Below are 25,967 nucleotides of genomic sequence, written 5' to 3'. Positions count from 1 at the left end.
AGACTTAGTATTAACATTTTTTTCACAATAGTAGAAAAGATCAAGCTGAAAAGCTTTTGAAAAAAATACAAATTCCAATTGCACTTTAAGATCTTGATACTTTAAAAATTGGTTGCACTCTTTGGGCTTCAGGAAATAATGCCCTACAGTCCACATTTCTTCTACCTTTAATACAAAGTAGAAACTTTGGATTGAAATTCACTAAAACTGCGACACATTTCTTACCATTTCTTTGAATAAGTCCATCTCTGTGTAATAAGGTAACACTTTGCTCCCATTCTCTAATAAAAGACTGCATCTCCTCTCATCTGTCATTGCACTTCAGTGTACAGTGTCCTCCTCACACAGTCTCAGCTGAACGACTCCTTGTTATATTCAAACGTGGTCCCAAAGAAGCGGTTGGAGTTGCAGAGTTTGTGTAGTGTTTTTGAAATTCCTTTTGGCCCACAGCAGAAGACACCAACACGTTTGCTGCAGGAAAAAAAAACTGTTTTGTTGATCTCAGTACCAGTGGAACTCCACCATAACCAACTACCAACACTTTTGTTCCTTCTTATATAGCTGTTAGGTCTGACTTCACCAGGTTGGAGCACTGGTCTGCATTGTCTTTTGTAATTAGCAGGACAGAATGGTAATACAGTGAAATACCTATGAGAAGAGACAGTAGTCGTACGAGTTGCCATCCACATAGTAAAATTTTGAAAAATGCTATTTTTTTGGACCTGGATAAAAATGATAGGAGTACCAGTGTGTCATTTTGCAAAACAGCAACGCACCTTGCAGTCTTGAGTACAGGAAGGGTCATAGAGAGCAAACTATACTTACTGCTTATTGGCCTTCCCAATCTCCTCAAACAGCAGTTTCCACCTAGGACGTCCAATCAGAAGCCTGGAACTCAGGGCCCGGTACCGTTCCTCTGACATATTCTAGAAACAAACAAAATCTTGTGCTCAGCACAAAGCCTTCCTGGTCTTTCTCTTTAAAGAACAGTTAAATATAGTAAACGCATGTGATGTATGGAATAATAAATAATTAATAATATGGAATATGCTCTAAATTTACACAAAAACATGACCCCTAATCCAGGACTAACATTTGGACAAGGTCATTGGCCAAATCGATCACTTCAGCATTGATTATTAAGATCTTTATCACACCCACTTTAACTGTCTGATTCAGCTACAATGAAGTGCAGAGTTTTTTTAATGTTTACTCATTTTGCTATGATTTTATGATCATAACAAATGTGAAAGAACATTTTGATTCACATTTGATTGTGCTGTTTTCAAGGCCAAAAGCAGGCATCAGAAAACGCCATTGACAAAAGGCCTGTCCTCACTCAAAACTCCAGCCTTGACTAATCTGAACTATGGACAATTCACCTGTTCAAGGGCCCTGTGTATTTTTTTCTTTTTACAGTTTGACATTGCTGTATGAATGATATTTTCAGAGACATGAATGGGAATGGAGCAATGTTCCATAGCAACATTGTTAGCTTTTTTTAAAGATGCCTTCATGTTTCCATCACTGTATTGAAAAGTCCAGAATCCAAATAATGGATATTCTTTAGCTGAGCCGTAGTTCTTTCAGGACTAACGCCATTCTGACAGAATAGAACCTCAATGAATGACGCATAGAAGAGGCAGATCATGCTTTAGTGTGGTCCCCTGCTGAAGCCTTAGCCCTGAGGTCTTCCCACTGCAGTCAGTCAGTCAACTACATCTCCATTAATAGGAGAAAAACATACACACTCTAAAAGGGGGTATACAGTTTGAAGAACAGCTTTTGCCCATTTTAACACTGCCAGTATTCAAGCAGCCTCAACATTATAACATGGAGCCTGTAATCATGGCTCCTGCCCCTTCCAACAGCTCTTTCAAGGGGACAGTCCTCTGACTGTTACTTGATCATCCTCAAGCACCAAGGTCTGCTGGGAAGCAGGAGGCAGCTGGGACTCTCCCTCCCTCTCTTGCAGACATATCAGACTCTGGGCGTTTCATAAACACAGCCTTTATCTGACTCCCAGCAGAGATCTCCCATGATTCCACCCTGAGCCAAAATGTTCGTGCCCAAAACAGGCAGGACCTCATGAGTCAGTCAGGTCTACCAAACCACGAACACAGTTACCTCAGACAGCTCTAAATCATCCTAGACAGTGGTTTAAGGGGGGGGAAGGGGGGGGGGGGGAGTCAGTACACTCATGGCAACTACTGATAAAAGAGGCCACAGAGTACTTCCTCTTCAACTCAGTTACTAATCTAATCAAGCGTTCAAAGTGTTTTTATTACACAGATCATTCATTTACATAAGAAATGAAAAAACAATTGCCTGAACTGGTCACTGAAAGTTAAGGACAAAGCATGTTGTGGTAACCCGATTCCATTTTCCAACTGCAGTCTTAAAATTGCACACAATTGTAAACTGTGAGTGCTGGAGTGAACGTTAACCCTGTCTGTGACCAAATCCTGGGTCTGGTGTCTTGCATTCATATGCAATTATCATGGTAGGGAGGAGATTTTAGTGCTGGTGAAAATGAATAATTGCAAACATGCATGGAATAATAATGAACAAAGGCATATTATTTATATTTTTTCCCTACAGATGTCTCATTTTTCCCAGCTAACTTCATCTGGCAGTACTGCTACAAATAAGTAAAGAAAAAAACACGACTGTCCTGTGCACTCTCATCTGAATTTACCATCGTGAAGCAGTCAGCGATACAAATCTGAAGCAAATTAGAGAGGTTAGCCAGCAAGCTAGTGAGGTGCTATGCTTAATTTTTTTCTGAAACATTCCTGTTTTCATCAGCCTGCCACCAAGGGATGGTAATGACTATCATTTTTACAAAGACAAACGCTACTTATTGGGCTGGCAAGAATTTCACAGCTGATCTTGTCAGTCATGTTTTTATTCTTCTCTCTACAGGAGATAAGGCTACATGGAGAAACAGGGACAAAACCTCCTTACATTTTCCCATAAAAAAGTATGATTTCAACTGTCTGTGTTGAAACAAACTCAACAATGTCAGCAGCAGTGCAGTATTGCAGTGAGAAACAGGGCTACTGTTGTGCCCTCAGGCAAAGTACTTAACCCACATTGCTTTAAATATCCAGCTGTATAAATAGATAACAAGTAAAATTTCTAAGTGATTCTGAATAAGGGCATCTGCTAAGCAACTGTAATACAATGTAAACTCATTACCACATTCAGTCAAACCAAAGCAATGACTCTGTATTTTATAAACAGCTAGCTGGATACAGGTAGCTGGGACTGTCTCAACATTAAATCTGTTCTATGATAGTGCAAAACCAACTATGCTATGCCCAAAACTCATATTCTGGCAGGATGCCAGGTCAGTGTGATTTGATACCTGGAACAATATGCTTTCAGATTGGGACCGTGAGCAGGAAAGGAAAGGACTGCCTTTCAGAGAGCGTGTCTATATGCACCATGCTAACAAAGAGAAAAGGTACACGTACTTCACGGTACAAGACTGCACACATTAGACAAGTGCAGTACACAAAGCAGTGAGGAAGATGCAAGTCCTTCCTTTGAAGTACTTACAAAGATTGTGCTGAGACACATAGAAAAGCACGGGAGATAAGATACCCCCACAGTCTGCGTCACACAGTGGGTTGGCTCCCTAACCACAAAAAGCTGGCATGTTCTTGTACCTGCAAGCCCTCTGCATTGCTGAGGTACAGCTGGATGTTGAAGTAGTCTGGACGATTGTCCTGCCAGAGCTGCAAAGCAGGACAGGAAAGAGAGGGAACAGAAGAGACACACACGGAGGAACACGTAGACAGACACGGGCAGAGGGACAGGGAGAGGGATGAGAGGGGAGGAGCACAGTCAGTGCCATGTGACAGCTCAATCTGAACGTGTCCACAGTTTGCTGTAAGGGAGAACAGTCTGGCCAGGGTCTGAGGGAGGGGGAATGTTTCCCTCTCTTCTGCCTCTAATGAGAGCCCAGCACCTTTAACACCTCCAAAAAATGCTCTCAAGAATGTACCATTTGTGGGGACAGACATAAATCAACCTTTTTTTGGAATTTATTTGTATGTGTGAAATTCCTGAGTTTAACCAACTCACATGTAGCTTTGTTTTGACCTATACAGCATGGCTGGAATGTGAAACAAAATGAACTTCCAAAGTCTTGTGTCTACAGTGCTGAAGACGATGTTTAAGAAAACACACCACAGTGTACACATTCCACTTTAGTTACTAATGGAAACACATGACAGTCAGGCATGTACAGTAACTTCACCCCTTTATCAAAGCTATGCACATGTTGAATATTGTTTAATTGTTTTGATCCATCATAACAAACATTAGTTACGGTGCCATGTTGGTGCCAATTCTCTGCCCCACAAATGGTCAAGTCAATATTACTCAACTTACATTGTCAGTTTAAAATTGCCAAATAAGAATATGGTAATGTAATAATAAATCTACAATACAGCATGAAAATCAATCCTGTTTGACCTCTAGTGTTTTTCTTGCATCTTGTCTCTAGATGGCGCTGTATTCTAAGGAAACATTGCACTAGAATCGGAGCAACAGGAATAAAAAATAGGGTAAGTCTTTTGTGTCTAAAGATGATCCACCGAATGCAGCCCTTTACAGCAGCAGATTATGAAGAGACTGGTGGTTTTCTGTCTCTAACCTTTTGGTGCAGTGCACACAGCAGGTCAGCAAACCAGTAGAAAGACTGGAGCTCCCTGCAGACCCAGATGAAATAGATCCTCCTGAGTTTGTACCGCTGCCACTCGTCCCTGGAAAATACATCACACACAAGCTCAGGGATATAAGCACGCATAGGCAGAAAAATACAGGAATCTAACGTGAACAAATACATGCAGATGCACATATATACACACATAAATATGTGCATGCACACAGATGCTGTGCATGTTGACACACAAATGTATTACATGTATTTATGGATCCAAGCGCTCAGACGCATGCATATGCATATTACTGAACATATACAGGGGAACACAGACACATAGTCAGACAAACAGTTATAATCTAAGCCCATCTAAAAATCAGATGAGTTTTATAAACTCTTGCACCGTATTTACAACATAAGATCATGTATTAAAAATTCAGTGCATGCGCACAACCATCTTGCATTAAATGAGATCATTTAATCATGATCAGACAAGATTTATAGTGCTTAATCCACTGACTGTTTAGTGAAGCATAGCGCAGGCCTTTACAAAAGAGACTTTAAGCTCCCCACCCCCACACCACTTACAGCAGTGCGTTCAGCACGGAGGCAAAGGGAGTGACTCCAATCCCACCCGCCACACAGAGGCTGACCTCGTAGTTAAACACTTCCTCAGATGGACTCCCAAAGGGCCCGTCAATATACAACCTGGAGCACAAGGAAACAGAAGGAGAGTTTGGAGAGGGTATAAAACTTTGGCCCAATGTGGAGCCCAATCAAGACACAGAGACAGACAGAGAAAAACTGCAGTGTCCAATCAGGACACAGACACAGTCAAAGGGAAGAGACACAGCAATTTTGAAATTAATACATGAATTCAAAGCAGAAAATGCCCTGTCCAGTATTTTTTCATGAAACTGGAAACATGGAGCTTCACCATTGGGATATGTCTCCTTGTATAGCAATCTTCAGCACAAATAAATAACAAGATAATAATAGCATATATGATAAGATAGAAATTACATTCACATGATTCCGAGGGGCAGTAAGGAGGGTGGTCTGACCATGAGAGAAGCCGCTAACAAGAATATGGGGTTAATAGGACAAAGCGGTCCCATGTCCCCTTTTCCCCTTTCTCATAGACCTTTATTTCCAGCTGTTTATGCAGTCTTTGTATCAAACTATGTCATAGGCTTCCTGCACACACCCACACACCAGCACCCCATCTCACACACACACACACACAAGCCTGAGCGCACAAGCCTATGCATAGTGCAGACTCGGAGCGTAAAGTGTGATAACTGCAGTACTCCCAAACACCCCATGGGACCAGGAAAACTACATGATGCACTAGAACAACTGAACTGCTTTTTTAATCCTTTCAACTATGGAGGCACAAACAGACAGAAGGGCGGGTGACAGAGCCTCACAAGGGATCACTTGTGCCCCGTAAATTCCACCGTCAACACTGTGACTGGCACATTAGACATGGAAACACTGTGTTTTATGTCAGTGCATTTCTGCACAGAGGGGGAACACAGGGGGAGGGGTCTGCGGCACAGGGTCATGACCCTGCCAGTTCAGTTCTGATGCAGTTCAGTTCTGCTCCTTTCACACGATGAACGCTGATGGTTTGAGGGATGACGCCACCATATTATGACTACCGTGCCGCACCAGTTATCAGGGATGAGCAGGGTCTGTTCAACTGGCATTTTAACAACAATATTGTTTTGCTTACATTTTTTGGCGTTACTACTTTGGCAGTTTGGCAGCTGTTCATGAAGAATGTGAATGTGTGACATCAAGAACAGGCCATACAGACCATCTTGCATTTGTTGCTGTATTTGCCTACATGCATCTGCCTGCAGTATATGAAGGATTTATTTTTGTGCTGAGTTCAGTCTTGAAGGAGTGCGGTCTACAACCCCACTACAAGTCTAGGCAAGTCACTTCCGTACAGTTATAACGCTGACTGAAGTAGCATTGTCTTAGTATCGCTGTAAAATGTACTTTTAGATCGCTTCCACCTGTGGCGTCCTTTGGTTCTGTTCACAGCGCTTAGTGAGGTGTAACAACCGAGATTAAGCCCGTTAATCCCTTTTCAAATATTATCAGCATCTATCAAAACCCTCACCTGGTCTTTTTCTGATGCCAATCACACACATGTAAGTCTAATTAGCTGAGGGGTGCAGGCAGGGTAACACGTGGGAGAGAAGCATGACAAAACACGACAGGCTACAGCAACTGTATCCTATTGTGAAAGTCATACCCGCAAGCAATTTAACAAAACTAATTGAGGATAACACCTAACACCACAGGACAATGCTGCTGTTTGCACATAAAAAAATGAACAAACAGAACCTATACTGCATACCTTAACAGGTAAGAATTTTCTTTTCCCTATAAGGGACATGGTGAGGGTGGCTGTCATGTGGGACATAGCCTGAACTTACCAGGAGCAAGAACTGAACCGGAACCGGAATGGGTGACTCTGCCTTCTCTCATCGACAGCCAAGAAAGTGAGAACAATGTGGTTCTGTTCACAGTGCTTAGTGAGATGTAACAACTGAGATCAAGCCTGTTAATCCCTTTTCAAATGTTACCAGCATCTATCAAAACCCTCAACCGGTCTTTTTCTGATGCCAATCACACACATTTAAGCCTAATTAGCTGAGAGATGAGCACAGAGGAACACATGGGAGAGAAGCATGAGGAAAGGGGACAGGCTACAGCAACTGTATCCTCTCACCAGTTCGGCTCTGCTGGGCCCAGCCATCAGACTGGGACAGGACCCCAGAGCATAGCAGGGGTTTTTAAAGCTGGCTGTCTTTGTCAAAAGCTGAGTGTCAAGCAGAATGGGTGCAATGTTAAATTAAATAAAGTGCTGTGACAGGTAAGACCCCATTTTTGCTATTCAGCCGTGCAGTGAAGCTCTTGTGAATTTCTATTCTTTTGACTGAAAGAGTCCTGTCCCATCCGTGCAAACCTCTCTGGCTCTTTTGTCATTGCTGCTGCTAATGATGATTATGATGATGATGATGATGATGATGATGATGAAGAAAAGAGTAAGTGAAGCTGGACTTTGCACCATCTCATTGTCGGGGGTGTGAGACACAGTCCATTCACCAACAATCTGACACGGGATATTCTCACATAAATCTAGCGTGCTCCATTTTTCCTTTAAAAGCTATTGTGAAAGTCCCACCTGCAAGCAATTTCGCACAACTAATTGAGGATAACGCCTAACACCACAGGACAATACTGCTGTTCACCACTCCTCCCTTATTACTATAAAAGCATAAAAAAATAATCAAACACCTTGTCCTATATATAATATTCCTTTCCCTGTAAGGGGCATGGTGAGGATGGTTGTCATATGGGACAGAGGCTGAACTTACAGGGAGCAAGAATTGAGCTAGAACTGGAATGGGTGATTCTGCCTTCTCTCATCAACAGCCAGGAAACTGAGGACAATGTGTGAGCCAGCTGTGCGAAACCCCAGAATGACACACACCTGCAGCAGCTCCTCAGGGAAGAGGTGAACTGTTCCCAAAACAGACACAGCCCTATTCTTTCCCAAAAGGGAGGGGGGTAGAGTGGTGGTGGTGGTGGTGGTGGTGGTGGTGGGGGGGGCTGCATAACAGCCCTCAGCATAACAGCCCTCAGCCAGTCACACAGCCTTTGTTTATTTTAGATAGACACCGCACCGTCTTTTGCAGAGAAAAGGACAGAAACAACATCCAGAGAGGACTTTGGCATTCTCACTCCGACACGAGAGAGGCAGGAAGGGAGGATTTCGCGCCTGTGTCAGAAAGCCACAACCTTTCACCCCACTGTGTTTCTGAGCCGTCATGGGAACTCATGTCACTGATGTCACCCGCAAGCAGTGGGTTTTTGTTCTTTTTCATCCTATGCATTGTGAATCAAATAAAATTAATGAATGATTCAGTTATTCACAATAAAAATGAAATATTAATACCCATACTACATATGGATCTATTTACAATCCTTGGCTCTTCAGCCATCCACTGACTTGCATTAGTAAAACAGACCAATTACCATTGAGTGAAAAACAAAATACACTGGATTCTGAGGATTAGATCACAGTAATCAGCAAATTACAAAACCACAAAATTCAATTTCGCACATGTTTTTAGTTATTCAAACAAATAAAGATCTTTTTAAAATTGGAACAGCTACTATCATAAAAAAAAAATAATTTTGTTAGAAGCTCCACTATGATTTTTCAGCAACTTCAGCTCTTCATAAAATTTGGACAGATTCAAGGGCGTAGTTTTGGTCTCAACATTGGTAGGGACACAACAACCGAGGGGACATTGGAATTATGTAATATGACTTCACTCCAAAGATAATGCGAACGAGTTCGCTCAAATATTGGTAGGGATATGTCCCTACCGTCCATATGCAAAATTACGCCCTTGGACAGAGTCAATTATGCACTATGAAGTATTTAACACATAGCTAAAATATGCTATACAGAAAGATTTACTCACAAATGGTCTCCCCTTTCACACAAAAGGAAGCTCTTCACACTAGATGCGAAGGCCAGCAGTAGGAACGGCCGATTCGGGCCCGGCTGAAAACACACCACTGCTCCCAGGAAAAACAACTGCCTTTGTGCTGCCAACACACAGTGCCCCCATTCCCTGGAGGCAACATCAGGCATCATGCTTCCACATCAAATGCCACACCGCCTTGTTAGAACCAGCTGAGAATGCTTTACTTCTAGACACCTCTGGCTGCTTTGTCATCGCATTCATGACCACACGGTATGAAAACCCAAGTTTGCATGCGACAATACATTTGATAGCTTTCATTATTACAATGTTGGTTTATACTAGAATCACACAGCTCAGCAACAGGTCCATATGGCCCGTTTGTGCATGGGCGTGTAAGTACTGAGTCTGAACAGATACGGGGTAGAAACTGGCAAGAGACGCAGCCTAATGCAAACCAAGCTGGGAAATGGCATAGCAGAAAATTGGGTTGCATTAAATGGAGGCAGTGTAGAAGATAACACTGACTATAAATCATATGTGACTTTTTTTCCTACACCCAACAAACTGCCCTTAGGTGTGGATGGTATAATAGATCTATTCTGTGTGATACCTGTCTATCAAGGAAGCATTGAACTTACTTGGGATATCTTCTTTGATTGACAATAGGAAGAATCTCTGAATCCATACTCGGATCAGGAAGCAAGAGTTCTGTGAACCGCTCTGAGAATAAATCAAATTAGAAAATGTGATTAAGAAGAGGTTTAGGGAAAACACAAAAAAACTGACGTTTTATACGGTTGTGCGAAACTGAGGATCTACACACACCAGATCAACATTATCCTTTATGAATGATGTCATGAAAACATTTTTTTATTTTTACAAAAAGGACAAGAATCTTAAATGACAGTGCCAGGCACGCCAACACAATCACTTGCGAGTCCAGGAGGCACTCAGGGGAAGACAAACAAATCTAATGCTGAGAAGAAGCAAGGTTTATTTTCAACATCAGCCTTGGCAAGCACCATAATGGAAACATTTCCGCTAGTGAAAAGTTTCTTTAGGATATGGGCTTTTGTGTTAAATAAGTCTGTGGGGGTCTGTGGGGGTAGCTGTCTCTTTCTCGGCAGATGCAATCCAACGAACGACACATTGGTTTTACACATTGATGTTAAAGAGTGCACAGAGGTTTAAATAATAGGAAAACCAGGACAGACTGGTCTTAGCAACACTTCATCCCACATACAATTCATCCTACTTTTTTTAAATGTCTCTGCTTTCTTTGAAATGTGTCTGCATCCAGCAGTGGAACTAGATGTACCTTGGGTTACATGGGAACTCCACATATTCAGCTCTTTTTCAGATAACTCTTTATTTTTTTATTTAACTTGGAAATGCTGAGTTGTTATGAAGCTGTTCCATCCTGAGGCTTTTAGGAAATGGTTCAGTCCCAAGTGACCCCCCCCCCCCCCCCACACATTCCCCTCCCCCACAGCTGCAGCTCTTGAGATGGCACTGACCTTCTCCTGCATCCCTGGCAGACGTTACTCTTTTATAGGCCAGCCAGAGCCTATATAACTCCACTAATCCTCAAAATGAGTTTGACACACTTTCAAAAAACTTCATCTTGGTCCCTGAGCACGCCGTGTGGGTGGTACTTGTTCTAATGACAATCAATGACGGCTACTTAACTTTTACTACTTGAGCCCAAGTACGCCCATCTATGCACTTCCTGTCTCACGCTCACGCTCTTAAGGCTGACTCACCAGTCCAGTCTCCTACGACACGAAGATGGATTCCAAACGTCGCCTTCCTCTCTGTAGGACACTGAAAGCCAAAACACATGGAGCGTGAGTCACACAACCGAGGTTGTGAAAGGGTAGCCAGACACAAAGACATGGCTGTGAGGCTGAGTGGCACACAGTAGAGCAGTTTCTGCCACAAACCCAGCTGACAGAGACATTCAAAAAAGCTGAGGTGCTAAATCAGAGAGTAAGGGGGGGCCTGAGGGCACAGCAGTCTAAAGAGCTGCAAAGGAAAAATAGAAACACAAGCTGCTTTGAAGGTTATTGCATTTTGTGTTTTTAAACATTTTTAAAAGCCTGTGCTAATGCAAATAAACTCTGGTCATTCAGATCGTTAGGTTTTCCTGGCAGTCTTCAAGATTCTCTCCTCAATTCTCAGAGTGTAACTAAATAGGTTCAATCAAAACAGTGATTGATTCAGTACGCAGTTACAAGGGATCTGTAGACACCGGGACCAGATGAATATTAATTATCAAAAGTGGAACAGAGGTGCGGTTAGCTACATTCAGGTTACTGAAAATCAAATAGGGGGAAACCCAATGGTCAGATTAAGTCTTTAACCAAACTATGGATTAATTGGTTAAAGCAAATTTGTTTAATAGGTCGTTCTGTGCTCTGAAACTAAATCAACTGGTCGCACCCTTGCAGGCCAAACAGTTTCACTCATGTTGGTAAAGGTGTGTGGTGATTTTTGGGGTGGCAGTGTTGTGTTGGGATTAGGCCGATTAGCACAAGTCTTCAGGCTGAGAAGAGGGTGTTTGCGGGCTTCTGACATGCAGGGCCCCACCCCAGCAGGCCGGCACGTTTCTGAGCCGTGCATCGAGTTTCTGGGAAACGTGCTCAAGCTCAGAGGAGCGTGCCTGAGCGGGACGCCTGTTTTTCAGTGGGGGTCAGGGGTTTGGAGGGGGGTGGGGGCGGGCTGCAGAAACCCTTTTCTCAGGCGTTGAGAGAAAGCAGACAGCCCCCAGGGGGTAATAACACCACTGGCAAACAGGAAACTGGGGTGGTTGGCTGGGGTATAAGGGCCCCTCAAAAAAAAAAAAATGAGACCGTAAGGATTTATCCATGGTCTCTTTAGAATACAGTATTTTACAAAAGCGGAAGAATCACACCCCAACAAGGAGTGAGCTCAAGCTCACCCCCCACCAACAACCAGCACAAGTGAGAGCATAATTGGGAAGGTCATGCTGAGGCTTGCTGACAAAGATATAATAAGTAAATATGTATGATACCAAATATTCAGATGTCAGATGTCAAGTATGCACTGCATACCAGCGCATGTCAGAGTTTAAAAAATCATCCTAAAAAAAACTACTTTAAAATCTGTCAACTTGACAACGTACAAAGAGTACAACATTGAAAGATAAAGATTATATCTGGTGGTAATATGTCATTCTTGCACACTTTCAAATACTAAAAGCATACTGATTCAAACTATCAACATGAACAGACTTGTTGTATTCCACATACTGTTTCAGTTGAAGCAGGAAGTATAATTAGAGCAAAATCTGCAACCAATCTGAAACATTTCCATTTAATATCATACAGCAACTACTCTCCTGTAGATAATTTGAAATAGAAAGCATGCCATGGGACTGCAATAAAAACAAAACTCTATGTCATTTCCTGCACCAAAATAGTCAAATAGAAATTACACCATTAGACGTATCTGCTACCTGAATTACATGCGTGCATGTGTGATCATGTATGTATTTGCATTTGTAGGCAGTATGTCTCAGTAACCTGCTGCTTGTTCGTGAAAGGCCCAGTAATAAACTGCTTGTTTACAGATTATTTAAAAGTTTAGGGACATATCAGTTTCCCACAAAGTTTTGGGGTAGTAAAGCATTTTTGCATTTGCACATGGTCCTTGGTGTGCTGCTTGTGCAGGACACAGCTAAGATGTCTTCACGTTCTTGGTCAAAGGCAAATAATAAAACACCCTCACCTGACTTTATGCCCTTGGTGGAACAAGAACAATCACAGGGCCTTTTGTTTCCTTTTTATTTACTGACATTCCTTCTGCGTGGTTTGAAGTTAATAATCACACTACATTGTAGTCAGTAATGCAACCCACACCACCCTAGACATTGCAGTGCAACTTTGCCCTCTATAGATTCCCCCAGCTTGGTTTGATACAGATCGTATCATGTAGTGATCTCTACCCAACTGTCCTAACTGGCAGAAATCTATTAAGTGCTCATGGGACAACCCATGAACCCACTCCAAAGTTGCCTGAGCTATACAAGAAACAGAAAGAAATGTGAAAATAGAGGTTATTGTGCACAACTCATCACAGGTGAATTTAGATTTGGGAGCTGCACAGGGGTGACATTCTTGGCCACATTATGTTGTCCATAGGTCTCCCTGTAATGGGCTGGGCTTTCCTGTTGGTGTATCACTGAGCCGTTACAAGTGCACAGCATTCAGCATAGGAACACATTGGGCAGCTCTACACAATTTATTTAACTTTTGTGACTTTTTGGCTTTGCATTGTTTAATTGCTTGCCAGAGCCCTAGGAAAAAAACAACACTTACCGCTGTCAAAGTGAAGGGGTGGCCTTCAAGTGATGACACGCTGGGACAGTTCAAAACAATATACTGAAAAAAACCAAGTGTAAGAATCTAAACATTTTATCAGCATGGTTATATCAGTTCAATCTACCAGTGTGTCAGCAAAAATTGCAGGCTAACGCTTTTGAGCAGCGCTTCCAAACTGTGAGTCATGAGAACGTTCAAGGTTAAGTGAAGACATTTGTTTACTCTTCAAATGTAATTAAAATATGTATTTTGTACTGCAAATAAATGTTTTAAGTGTGCCTGCAGCAAATGTGCCTGTAAAATCATTACAACCTTGTCACATAATATCCATTATTACACAACTATTATTCTATGATCTATGATCACAAACATGAGTACTCCCTCAAATTGACTAACCATACAATTGCATATTGTCACTATAATAAACACATGCACACATACTACAAGAAGTGAGAAAATATGATGGGCTGTGGTCTGGATACATTAAATACTTCTCGAATGGCATCACAGGTGTTATCTCTCCCGCTTACCTGACCAGGCCTGGCCTTGAAGCTGTTCTTCACCATGCGCACCTCAATGACGTTACAGGGATGGCTGACGACTGACACAATGGTGACAGGTGTGCTGCTGCGGACATACCTGTACAGCCTCTCAGCACAGTACAGACACAGCGGGCCTGACACCCACAGCCAAGTCTGAAAAAAAGAACACCACACACTCAGCACAGCACCACCCATAGTCAGCACATTACAGCACACAGTCAGCACAGAACCATACACTGTCAGCACAGCACCATCACTGATATAACTTACTCCAGAGTCAGTACGACAACATCACTAATGTCACTTAAGCCAAGCACACACATCACTGAAAATCACTGCTGAGTATACGGCATGTTAACCTGGTGCACTTTACACCAGGCAATGATGCCCACGGGTCACTGATACTGCCCTATTGGGTCTTAAAGCACCTAGCAGCAAATAAGCCCTCATGGTCTCGCTCCAACTCAGAGTGTAATTCAACCTGCTTTATAGTTATTGGGTTTTACCTCACCACACAACACAAGCAATGACACAAGCTGACGTGATTTTTCTTCACGATTCTTTACAATACTATACTATAACTACTATAACCTCACAGCAATCACAGTCTCACAACATAAGAATTGCAGAAAAAATTGAAGATTATTTGATATCTAGTCGCAGCTTGTAGGGTGCAAGGAAGATCAATTATCATAACTGCTACTGCTAGGAGCTGAAACACCACTATTTCAGTAAGCACGTCCCCCGATTCTCCAGGAATCACGGCCAAATCAGAAGGGAAATTTGTTTATTTAAATCTAAGGTAAAACTTTAGCGCGCACTGGCATTTAGTCCACAGAAATTCAGTAAAACATCTTATCACTAATATCACTTACAGTGAGGATGCACACTACTATTTTACCTCTCGTTTACCTCTTTCTTTTTTCTGTCTGAAAAGGTACATCAGAATTAGCTGTTGCCCTGGTGGTGAGGACACTGGGTCAGAAATGCTACTTTTCAGAACTGCTAGTCTGGTTAACTCACCAAGTCCACTGCACAAATATTGCACACTTGGGGCCAGATCACTAGGTACTTTTTCAGAATTGTGAGTCAGGTCTTAATGCTCCAAACCATCCAAATTACTCCATACTGGCTCCACAGATGCATAGCCAAGCAGGCAACAGTGGCATGCTACTCACATGAGTTATTCTATGGTCAAACACCATACACAAAACAAATATTACAAAAAGGCAACAAATACATATGTAAAATATCAAAAAGATTACCTTGAGAGAGTGAAAAGGGGGGAGTGAGAAAAGATGAATCTTCTACTGGACTGGAACAGGGCCCTAGGCTTCTAATAGATAACCATAGATGGCTAATGACCATGCCTCTAAATAGCTGCAATTAGGCATATCTGTTCTGAGCAAATGCCATATCATAATAAAATCTGGAAATTAATGGCTTTTTGACGTGCAATATATATTCTCTGTACTGCAATGTCATTTGAGTAGCTGAAGCTGCTTGCCAACAGTCGATGAAATCCAGCCCACAGTGCACTACATTGAGACAAACCAGGTGTAGTGTATTTGTGCAATTTTGAGTTCTGTGCATTGCAAATGTGGTTACCGATGAAACAGACATAGCGGCAAGGGCATTTATTTGACAGGCAATGACACAGTAACCACTGGGCCCTAGATGTGAATTTTGCATGGTGCTGAGAGGGCTATTGTTGCCCACTTTTGTTCAAATATAGATATATATTTGTATACTAATTAAGCAGTTTACAGTCCCTGTCATTTAGCACTAGCAGCTGCTTGGCGATGGCCAACACGCAAGAAAGAACACACACAATGTGTGACCTAGCAGTGATTCCTCTGTTTTTGTGTTTTCTTGGTCCCATTTATCCAACAAAATAAATGAGTGAGAGCTTATGGTTAAACTGACACATGTATTTGCATGCAGGGAACTGCAGAAAATATGTCATGTACTTTGGGGGCAGTAATCAAATAGCATTTAATAAATGCAAAACCAAAAGAATGTCTCATATTTTTGCTGCACCTAAGTGATAAATTAGAAAACTACTGGGTTGAATTCAAATGTAATATCATACGTGAAGTTGCTCTATGTACATAAAGTCAGTACAACACAGTATCATTCATACGGATATTGAACTTAGCCAGGTTGATACACAAACACAGCACAACACAGCCAAAACAAGATCATACCACTGATCACCTGTCAGTACAGAACATAAATCGGCTTATTTAAACATCACAGATTTGGTGTGTGCTGTAACACAAGAGTATACATAACACAAGCATACTTGCCATTTAACTCTCAAACCTCTTTCAACAGTGAGGGACCTCCACACAGCTGGTCATAACTACATTAACAGCAGCGTCACCCTCACATCTGTCTCTGAAACTCATGCAGTCCTAATTACCCATAAATCCCAGGAAAACAGGGAGAGCAGCCAAAATGAGGCACCCAGCTTCAGGAGATGGTGATGGCAGCTGACTTGCGCGCAGTGAGACAGAGACATGCTCACGGGAGACCGAGCCAGAGCTTTGGCCTGTAATAATAGTGAGAAACGCATGCTGCTCTCTACTTGCCCCCAGCCTCTCTCAGGACAGAGAAGTGTTTATTCCATACAGTGAGCAGACAGTGCTCACATACAGTGTTTAGGAGTACTGCTGTGCAAAACATCACAAACCTGATTGAACAGAGTATTTAGGAATAATGCACACCAGTGTTTCCTAGTCCTGGGCCCGGGGAACGACTGTGTCCTGGTTTTCATTCCAGCTGGGCTGTCAAATGATTAGATTTGGTTGTGCTGCTAAATGAGTTCTAATCTCTTTTTGGCATCACTTAAATATCTGCTGTCAGATCTCTGTTATAGATATTAATTGCTGAAAATGTGTGTGCCGTAACAGAAGTGTGTGTATGAGATATTTCTGTCAGCTATTTCTAAGCATATGAGTCCCTTAAAGAAATTAGTGATACAACCAAGTATTCACCTTAATTGATTTAGAGTAATTAGCAATTCAATTGGGCATGGAACAAGAAATTGAATGAATAATTATTCTTAATTGGAACAGCTGTTCAGAAAAACCTGTTGAGCTATGTATTTTTTTAAATTAGTCTAAACACATCTGTAACAGCATTTCATTCACAAAGAGTTTATATGAGTAAATATAGCTATATAAATAAATGCATCTGTTTATTCAAATAGAGATCAGTACTGATTTAACAGCCCTATCAAAACTAAGTGGGAGCTCAGCAAGAATAGCATACACAGTGAGTCCCCAGGGCCAGGACTGGGAAGCACTGCTACAAAGCAGATTGGCAGACGTTGAACACTTTAGCAAGATGTGTCACGATCTTACGCACTAGGCTACAAACACACACACACACACACACACACACACACACACACGCTCGTACACACCAGCCACTCCCGATCCTTAAATTTCACAGGAATAACAAATCCTGAACTCTGGATGGAGGAAACAACAAACTTGTGTCAACCAAGCAACAGTGACTTGGACCAAGCTTCCCACTTGTGCCCTGGGACCAAGCTGCATCAAAACACAAACTCCAAGCTGGTCCCAGGTGGATAGCTGGCAGGTTGTTTGAGTGTGGGCTGAGCGCTACAGCCGAGGTTTGACAATCTATTGGCCACGGAGGCCCGTAGTTTGCAACACTGCATTTACATCCTTGATGTTTGGTCAGGGATTGGCAGTTGTCCTGAATGGGATAACAATGGCAGTCCACACCCTCCTCGGTGTTCTCTCACCTCAGGAAAGTGGGCCTGGAAGCGAGCCTCCTCTTTGCAGATGCTGTTGAAGCCGTCCCCGCCCACAGGCAGCTCAGAAGCCCCAAGAACAGGCTCCTGCTCAGGGTGTGCACTAGACCCGGTCTTTGGGTCTGTTCTGTTTGGCCTAAAACAGCCAGGAGGGTGAGTGTCCACATTCGTCTGGTATTTCAGAGCACCCCTAAAACAGCAGAGGAAGAGAGCACGGTCATGTCAGACTCGTCTGTGACCACACACTCTGTCACACTCTACTGTTCTGGTCCCATAATTCCTCTGTTCTGGGTTCACAGTACCTGTACGATGTCATGTGATGTACGGAATTGCTTCCTCACCCAACCCCCCCCCCCCCCACCCCCACCCCACATTTACAGACTGGGACACAGCCTGTGTGTTCTTAAGTGTGAGAAAACTGAGGCTGGAGCACTGCAAAGATTGGGGGAGGGGGTTGGGGGTTGATGAAGATTTACTATGCAGATCACACCCCAGCCCCTATGCTCCTAAACTCTATCACACCCTCTTTGTGAGAGGATGTTTGTGCACTGTATATGTGTGTAGCACTAACAATAAGGACAATGGGAACACCAAGCCAGGCTGTCTGATGGCACGTTTCTGTGATATGAGACACTGTCCCGCTCCCACCTTACCCTCATTTCTCACATCATTTTATTAAGCCTTTAAAAAAACAGCTTGCTTTGCAAAGAAAACTCAAGCAGTCAGAAAAAGTCTCTGAAGTTTAAAAAAGCCACTGTAAAATTGATCACACCCATGTTTCAGTCATACATGCAAGCGCCAACAAGCACACTTGGATGGCACAGAGCAGTTTTCTTTCTTACTACAGCTGTCGTACTGAGAGATGTGTGAAGGAGGCCTTTGTGTACTGAGTTCAGTGGCCTCTTTGTGACATGAAATGTGACAGAATTTTGATCTTACTGTATACTGGTCATGCCTAGGGTGACATAGGAGCTGATTCAATATAGCCACAAAGTGTTCTGCCATTCTGACTCCAAAAAAATCAAAAAGCAAGTTTTAAGCAGTATTACCATTTCATCATTTCTTCAGCCTGAAACATGTTTTAGTATTGCTGCCTGTTTCCATCACTATGAAGTACTTTGCATTAAAACTGACTGACCCTCCCTTTGGATATGTGACATACTTCATTTTTTTGCATTAGGTGCGTCTGTTATGAATCTTATGAATGACATGTAATTCTCAGCAGAAACACAGCACCTGAGATTAAACTTCTGTGACTGACCAGATCTATTATAACATTGTTCTCTTCATATTTGGTTGGATCCTTGGTGCTCGGTTCCACAGACTCTCCCTTACTCTGAATTTGTCTCCATTTTGAATTCAATAGCACAATGCTCAGCCAATCACAAATCTGTACTGTTTTCCACAGTGATGCCCACTCAAGCCTGCCAACATCAGTGCCATGGCCCCCGGGCACAGCCAGATCTATGCCCTGTCCCGCACACATACCACACTAATCAACTCGCTCATGCCCATTAATGTGCTCCAACTCCATTCACACGACAAGAATTCAGAGCTGGATATTCACTGGTGTTTCTTCCATATAGAATAAGACCGTGGTGTGCTTGGGGAGATGAGCAACTACAGGGATGTGTCTTGTTAGTCACACTTGCCTGACAAAAAGGGAAGTCGACACTGATAGCTAGACATGTTATTTATGCTTTATAGCTTACCCAATGGCATGCACCAACAGCACGACATAGAAGACAATGAAGAGGTTGTGTGTGTACCAGAATATTTCATAGCTGGAGACTCTGCGGACAAACAAACATTGGATTAGAACTCCTGACCATGTGTAGAGCTGGGATAATCAGTTACCAAATGCACATTATGCTAGTTTAAAATAAAGGCATGCAGTGCATTACATTCAATATCCACAATCATGTTGTAAATTGGCTTATAGGATTGGCGATGGAGGGATCAGAATAGTGTTGATTTGATTAAAGTGCTTAAGGTTAAGTCATCCTGGAACAGACACTTATCCTCCAATACCAACTGCATAATAAGCCTGTAAACTAAGCATTATATACATATATATTTTGATATCTTTAAAAATCTTTAACAGTTCTTTAAAAATCAAACCCAGCAGCTGCGTCTCCCTGGACCTACCAAACATGCCCTAAATTCTGACACTTGCTGGCTCTGATTTATGTGCGCTTCATTTACAGGTAGATTAAAAGGTTTGGTGGGACACAGAAGTTACAACATAATGGCTATGTAAAAGGACATAACGTCCCCTTGAGCCATCAGAGCTAAATAGAGGGGCATCAGGGAAACACCCTTTCCATCAAAGGCACGCTGACTAGGGACCCCTCTGTAGAGGCCATTTAGAGCTAAGTACAGGGCAGTTACCTCCATAAATCATAGCAGAGGTATCCAGTTGTCTAAAAAGACTTCAAACCCACTTAGAACCCAGATACTCTCTAAGTGCAATGTGCTTTGTTTGTGCTTTGCATAACAATATGAAGCAAATACAATATTATAAACCACTGCTATAAAAGAACAATTGTATACTGTACAAGAAAAAAAGAACACTTCCTTAAAGTTGTCATTCAAAGTTAAGGACAAAACACATTGTGCTTAGATTGCTTTATTTGCTAAAATAAAGGCCTGGATTCAAACAAACACAACCCCCCAACTCCACCTCACAAATAATTACCAATTACAAACCCACTAGTGGCATCAGTAGCTTTCTCTTATTTAATATGAAGAAACAGACGTGCTACCATAACACATGAGCCCCTATCCATTCACAGAAGGTATGGAGGGGTGCGTGCATTACCACCTTATGCAGTAGGACGAGGCTGTGAACATCAGGAAGAGGATGAGTACCAGAAGGACGCCAGTGACCCCCGGGACTGTGAGACAAACAGTACAAAGCCATGCGTGAGAAAAAGAGTGCAGGGGCACACTACTCCTGCTGGACGATATGACAGGGGAGACAGGGGAGTCAGAGCCTTGTGAAGGACTGACACTTTCCCAGAGGAAGAGAGTGAGTCATCACAGACACTCACCGAAGGCAGCTTTTTTTGTGGAGGGAAACACGAAGCATCCCGAGGGAGAAGACAACTGTTTCCCACTCAGACTGAAGCCCCTTTCTATCTATTTTTCTTTACTGAGCCAAAGAGACAGGAATCCTTCTTGCCTTGGCAGATCGCCATGTTAATCTTAAACAGATTTGTCAGCGCATTGTTCCCCAGGTTTCTCTCTCTCTCTCTCTCTCACACACACACACACACAAATACCATACAGCAGCCACAAGGCATAATAGGGAAAAAGTAGGCTCATTCTACCCCTGAGAAAAATATCAGGATTAAATTATTGACTTGCATGTGGGACAACAGTGCTAGCTTCTAAAGTTTAATTAGCCCAGTAATTGCATGAATTCACTGGAATTTTCAGGGTCCAAGTTTAAGCTTTAAGAGCATGAAGCACATTAACCAGCCAAAGAAAAATAGTACCTTTCATGATGGCATGCTGAATGTTTAAATATGAAACAGGATGCCAGGGTTAACCACACAGATGAGAGAATTTCATACAAAGAATATGAATTAACTTTGATCGTTACCCTAGCATGTGATTTAATTATGCGTAATTAACACTTGCTTCCAACTAATTTTAGGCTGGTGCTACCATGGGTCATTTGTTCAGAATTAAATCACAGAGATTAAAAATCTCCACACCTGGTTTTTGAAAAATGCTTTGAGATTTGTACAATATGTGAGATCAAAAGCATTTGTGGAGGAAAATACAAAACAGTTATATTTAATTCTCCTGTTTATATTCCTGAATTTATCTGTATGAAATCAGTGGAGCTTTTTATTTTGGCATTTTTTATCATCCTCAACCATGCACATCATCAACAGTATGAACCAAAAGCTCTCACCAGTGGTTAAGATAATAATCCGAGGATCCTGCAGGGGAGAAGAAATTGCAGCATTTTAAAATGTGCTATTCTGAAAAACAATCTTAAAGACCTATGTTGTATATTAATCATCCTTACCTCTCCCCTGTGGCGTGCAACGTTGAGAGAGGGGAACTCCTCCGAGTACCTGACAGAGAAGCTGAGAGCGTTCACCAAGTGGGCCGACACGTGGACCGCTGAGGGGAAACGGACAAAAACAACACACTTAGAGCAACAGTTCATTTCACGGTTCCACTACTTCACTTTACAGCGAGGCAAAGTTTACATTTCTGGCCGGTTGAGAAACCACTAACCTGTCTAAAATCAACAGCCAACACACGACATGGCTTGTATTTCACCTGACAGCAGCCACAAAGGAACATCAGGTTCTGTTTGGTTGATGGGCTGCAATTACATCACTGTCGCATTGCCCCTCACCCCACAAGCACAGCACAGCTTAACCCTTTAAATGAAAGATCTTTCTCTTTGTCAGCTGATAAGAGTTTTCCTTCCAGAGCTCTCTTTGGGGCTTTTGTTTGGAGGCGTTCTAAAATGTTCCCCCTTCACAATTGTTCCCTGTATAATTGGATGTCTCAGAACTTCGGAACTCTGCAATTAGAACATGACCACAGTCCCTGCCAGGAAGCAGACTTCACCCATTAGCCAGTGCTGAAAGGATGGGAGGAGAGTGGGGGGTTGTAGGGGAGACGAAACAGCTCCCATGATCTCAGAATATGCTGTCAGTGAAAACAGCTGTGAGAGGGGGCATTTCACCCCTCTCCACTGCCCTCGGAGAGGGAGCGCCCTTCCTCGTGTCCTCTGGCTTATTCAGCCCATCAGCCCTCATCATTTTACATGTATCAATAATCATAAAATCACCACTGAGCTTCACTTACAAATGAATATTACTAATGCATTAATACTATTAATGTAACCAAAACAATGAGAAATTATTCAACATCACATGCACTAAATACATTAAAATGGCACAACTCATTAAAAAACACAAATAATAAAAAAGACAATAATAGTAAAAAAGGATTTAAACACTGACTGAAACCAAAACAAAACCACTTAAAAGCACCAAATTTATCTATTACAAAGCTCTTGCTGTGTTGAGTTTGGTCTTGAAGTAATGTGGCACCAGCCTGCTTTTAGGCAGCCGCCCCCAGCCTCTGGGACTTGGCTGCACAGACAGCAGCGTGCTCAGCTGAGAGGAATGCACACACATCGCTCGCTCATTGTAAAACCATGTACTGAATAAACTTCCCCCCTTCCCCCCGAGGCGGGAAACCCTCCCTTCACAGCATTGTGCAGCACAATATGTCTAAGTGTGTGCGCCCTCTGTTATACCTCTACGATGAAGAAAAAAAAACAACTCTGACTCCACTATTGCCCAGTTTGTGCCAGGACAAAGGGCATGCCATTTTTCTTCAAGTAGTTTTTTTTTTTTTTTTGGCTCGTGAATGCTAACGTGATGGCCAAAAGCTGAAGGACAGATGTTCACTGCGCGGACGGTGCAGTTCTCTCACCTGAGAAGACACAAATGGCGACGCCGCAGGCCATGTGGAAGGTCTTACTTTTATCCATGAGCCGCCTGCCTTTCCTGCTCATCAGCTGTGAAAGACACAGAGATTTTACACACTGCTTTGGAAGTATGAGCACTTTTTCTCAGTATGCCCAGGACTTATTGACAAGAAACCGCAGGCTGAAGTAAAATGAAACACATTATCCAACACAGAAAACGCCTAACAACCTGTAGTTTACTGTGATTTACACAAGATAGTTTATTATTGCGAACATCCTGCCAGTGATGGCATTCACTTAGTCAACGTACATTTTAAAACAAAATTACATCACCACATTGTTTTATACTTAGCTGGTGGTTCAACCTTACGATTTAACCACCACTACAACTGCCAAATTGGAGAATTTGGGGCAGAATGAAGAGAAGCCATTGCCTATTAAACCTGGTTGCCACTGACCCGCTCCGTCTGTATTTTGTATGCCATTCTAATGCAACCCAATATGGCAGCTTCTATTTCCACTGATGGAGTCTCACCAACTGCTTGACCACTGCTGACCCAAGAAACTCTCTAGAGTAGAACTTTTCTGGTGCTGCCTATGCCCAAAAATACTGTGTCTTTGTCTGTAAAAAAATATGTGATAACACATGCTAAATCTGAACATTTGCTCCCTAGCTCAAGATAGAATTTAATTTTTGTGGACACTTATCTAGGACAATCTACGCAGAAAACATTTTGTACAGGGTCCATTTATAGGGTTGAATGCTTACTGAAGTAAATCAAACTAAGAAACTTGCTCAATGGCATGATTGCATCATCTCATTTGGGATCCCTTCTGGTTGCACACCAAGTACCCTAACAACTGTTCCACACTGCTACCTATTTTTGTCCTCTTCTGCTATGTTTGTGCCCATACCTTGTGAGAGCCTCTGAGACAAGTCAGCATGGAGCGGCACATGGGCAGGAGTACCAGGCTGCTGTTGAGGTTGAGGACGGATGCCGAGGCTCTGCTAATACACAATCCTAGCTGAACAAACACAAGCAGGGTCAGAAGCCAGGCTGCACCATCATCCTCCCACTTCCAATCTCACATTACCCCCCTCCACACAGACACACACACACACACACACTCAAGACCCCTTTAGCCTAATCCTCTTCATTCAACACCCCAACAGCTGACAATCTGTTTGGAGATAGGAATCAGGCAGTTTGTGTGACGCAACGCACTGTTCTGTATATGAATGCTTCTTTATAGTATTCACTTTTTGAAGTCACAGACCAACAGAAACAATAAGAGTAATAAAGAATCATCTCTCTGCAGGCACAGAGGAGGGAGAGAGAAATGAATCATGCTCTCTGAAACTTTCCCCAAATAACAGTGTTGGACTCTTCTTCACTGTAATCTTTGATCCAAATTAATTTCCAGGCATCAAACAGAAGAAAGGGCATGCATTTACATGCCCATGTCATTCCATCTGGGAGAGAACAACCTGACACTGTTGGGAAAATAATATTTTGCTCTACTGTTCCAGGGTGTTCCTACTGCTGTCAAAGACCTACCAGTTTGATGCAATATTCTTACAGAGTCATAGTGATATTGTTGTTGCTAGGGCTATAGGAGGTATGCCTATTGTATATAATATAAAATAAAGGAGTTTTATAATGGCATCATTGCTCAGATATGTCAATATGGTGGAATGAGAAAAGGTAGAGAAATACAAAGGACAGAACATATAGACTGAAGCATGTTACCAAGGGAAGTCGATCGCTCGGGGGCACAGTCCCAAAAAACAAAACAACTACTTGTGACACAAGTGCTTGTGACAACAATTAGGCTATTTAACATGAGTATGTTGCATTCTAGAAAACATCACGGAATAATACTCTAGACCTTTTTCTGTTCTTTGGCTATATCCAAGTATCAAGTTGCTATCTTGGAATATGAAAAAAGTTGTATTCTGTCAGTCTTACCCCAAGCATCTTGTGAAGATAATAGTATTGCGGACTACTGTAGTATAATATGAATGTTCTCCAGAACAACCACGTATTCGCGCCGAGCCACACAACCTGAAACACGGAAAAGAGATCCAAACATGCAGGCATCTTTGAGAGTAATTTATACAGTACGGTTCTATTGTTCCCTACAGCGCACAAGCATGCGGTACATTCTAAACACGTTCAGAAACAATTGAAATGCTATGCTTCAAAGCAGCACATTCACGCATCCCTATTGCGTGATGTCCAGGTGAACTCTTCGAGTACGCTGAAATATCTTACCAGAATTATATGTTTGCCACCTTCGTTCGCGATCCAGCTTCTCCAGGACAAAGCCATATTTAAACTGGAGGTGATTTTTCAGCAGGTTTGCCAGTTTGGAAATTTAGATTCCCTTTCCCGCAGTTCTCGACTGAAATACCTTCCTCTATACGCCAATGGCGCTATACGGTGCTTTTTTCAGTTATCTTTGATCTGCATTCTTTTTATTTGCATATTTGCAAGTTTGTCGGTTCTTGTCCACAAGCGCCGAGCCCGGCTAACTAATTTATAAATGAAAACCGGCCATTCTTCTCATTACGTTCAAGCGATCACAGCCAGGGATACTCCAGCAGCCGCTGGACAAAAAGTTCTTTCTAC

At 42.4% G+C, this 25,967-nt stretch overlaps 1 protein-coding gene across 1 annotated transcript; it reads right to left on the bottom strand.

Moving 5' to 3' along the window:
• Nucleotides 1-25,967, bottom strand: LOC118783272 (NADPH oxidase 4). Its single transcript, XM_036537052.1, has 18 exons — nt 25,611-25,967; nt 25,305-25,400; nt 24,250-24,360; nt 23,340-23,424; nt 21,907-22,004; nt 21,790-21,817; nt 20,689-20,761; nt 19,577-19,657; nt 17,856-18,054; nt 14,066-14,230; nt 13,533-13,595; nt 10,956-11,016; nt 9,831-9,912; nt 5,261-5,380; nt 4,667-4,775; nt 3,675-3,743; nt 826-926; nt 1-471 (listed from the first exon to the last, which is right to left on the bottom strand). Exons 1-18 carry the CDS (start codon nt 25,665-25,667, stop codon nt 351-353), a joined length of 1,719 nt encoding a protein of 572 aa, XP_036392945.1. The 5' UTR covers nt 25,668-25,967; the 3' UTR covers nt 1-350.

Source organism: Megalops cyprinoides, chromosome 9 (genome assembly GCF_013368585.1).
Source record: "Megalops cyprinoides isolate fMegCyp1 chromosome 9, fMegCyp1.pri, whole genome shotgun sequence".
Classification (NCBI taxonomy): Eukaryota; Metazoa; Chordata; class Actinopteri; order Elopiformes; family Megalopidae; genus Megalops; species Megalops cyprinoides.
Note: the sequence above shows the minus strand (reverse complement) of the source record. Positions and strands in the feature narration are given on the sequence as shown.

Excerpts from the sequence above, each read along its gene's own strand:
- LOC118783272 (XM_036537052.1), bottom strand. The coding sequence starts at position 25,667 with ATGGCTTTGTCCTGGAGAAGCTGGATCGCGAACGAAGGTGGCAAACAT. Across the intron at positions 11,017-13,532 it reads ACCCCTTCACTTTGACAGCG|TGTCCTACAGAGAGGAAGGC; the intron begins GTAAGTGTTGTT and ends TTTGGCTTTCAG. Across the intron at positions 4,776-5,260 it reads TCCGTGCTGAACGCACTGCT|GGACGAGTGGCAGCGGTACA; the intron begins GTAAGTGGTGTG and ends TGTATTTTCCAG.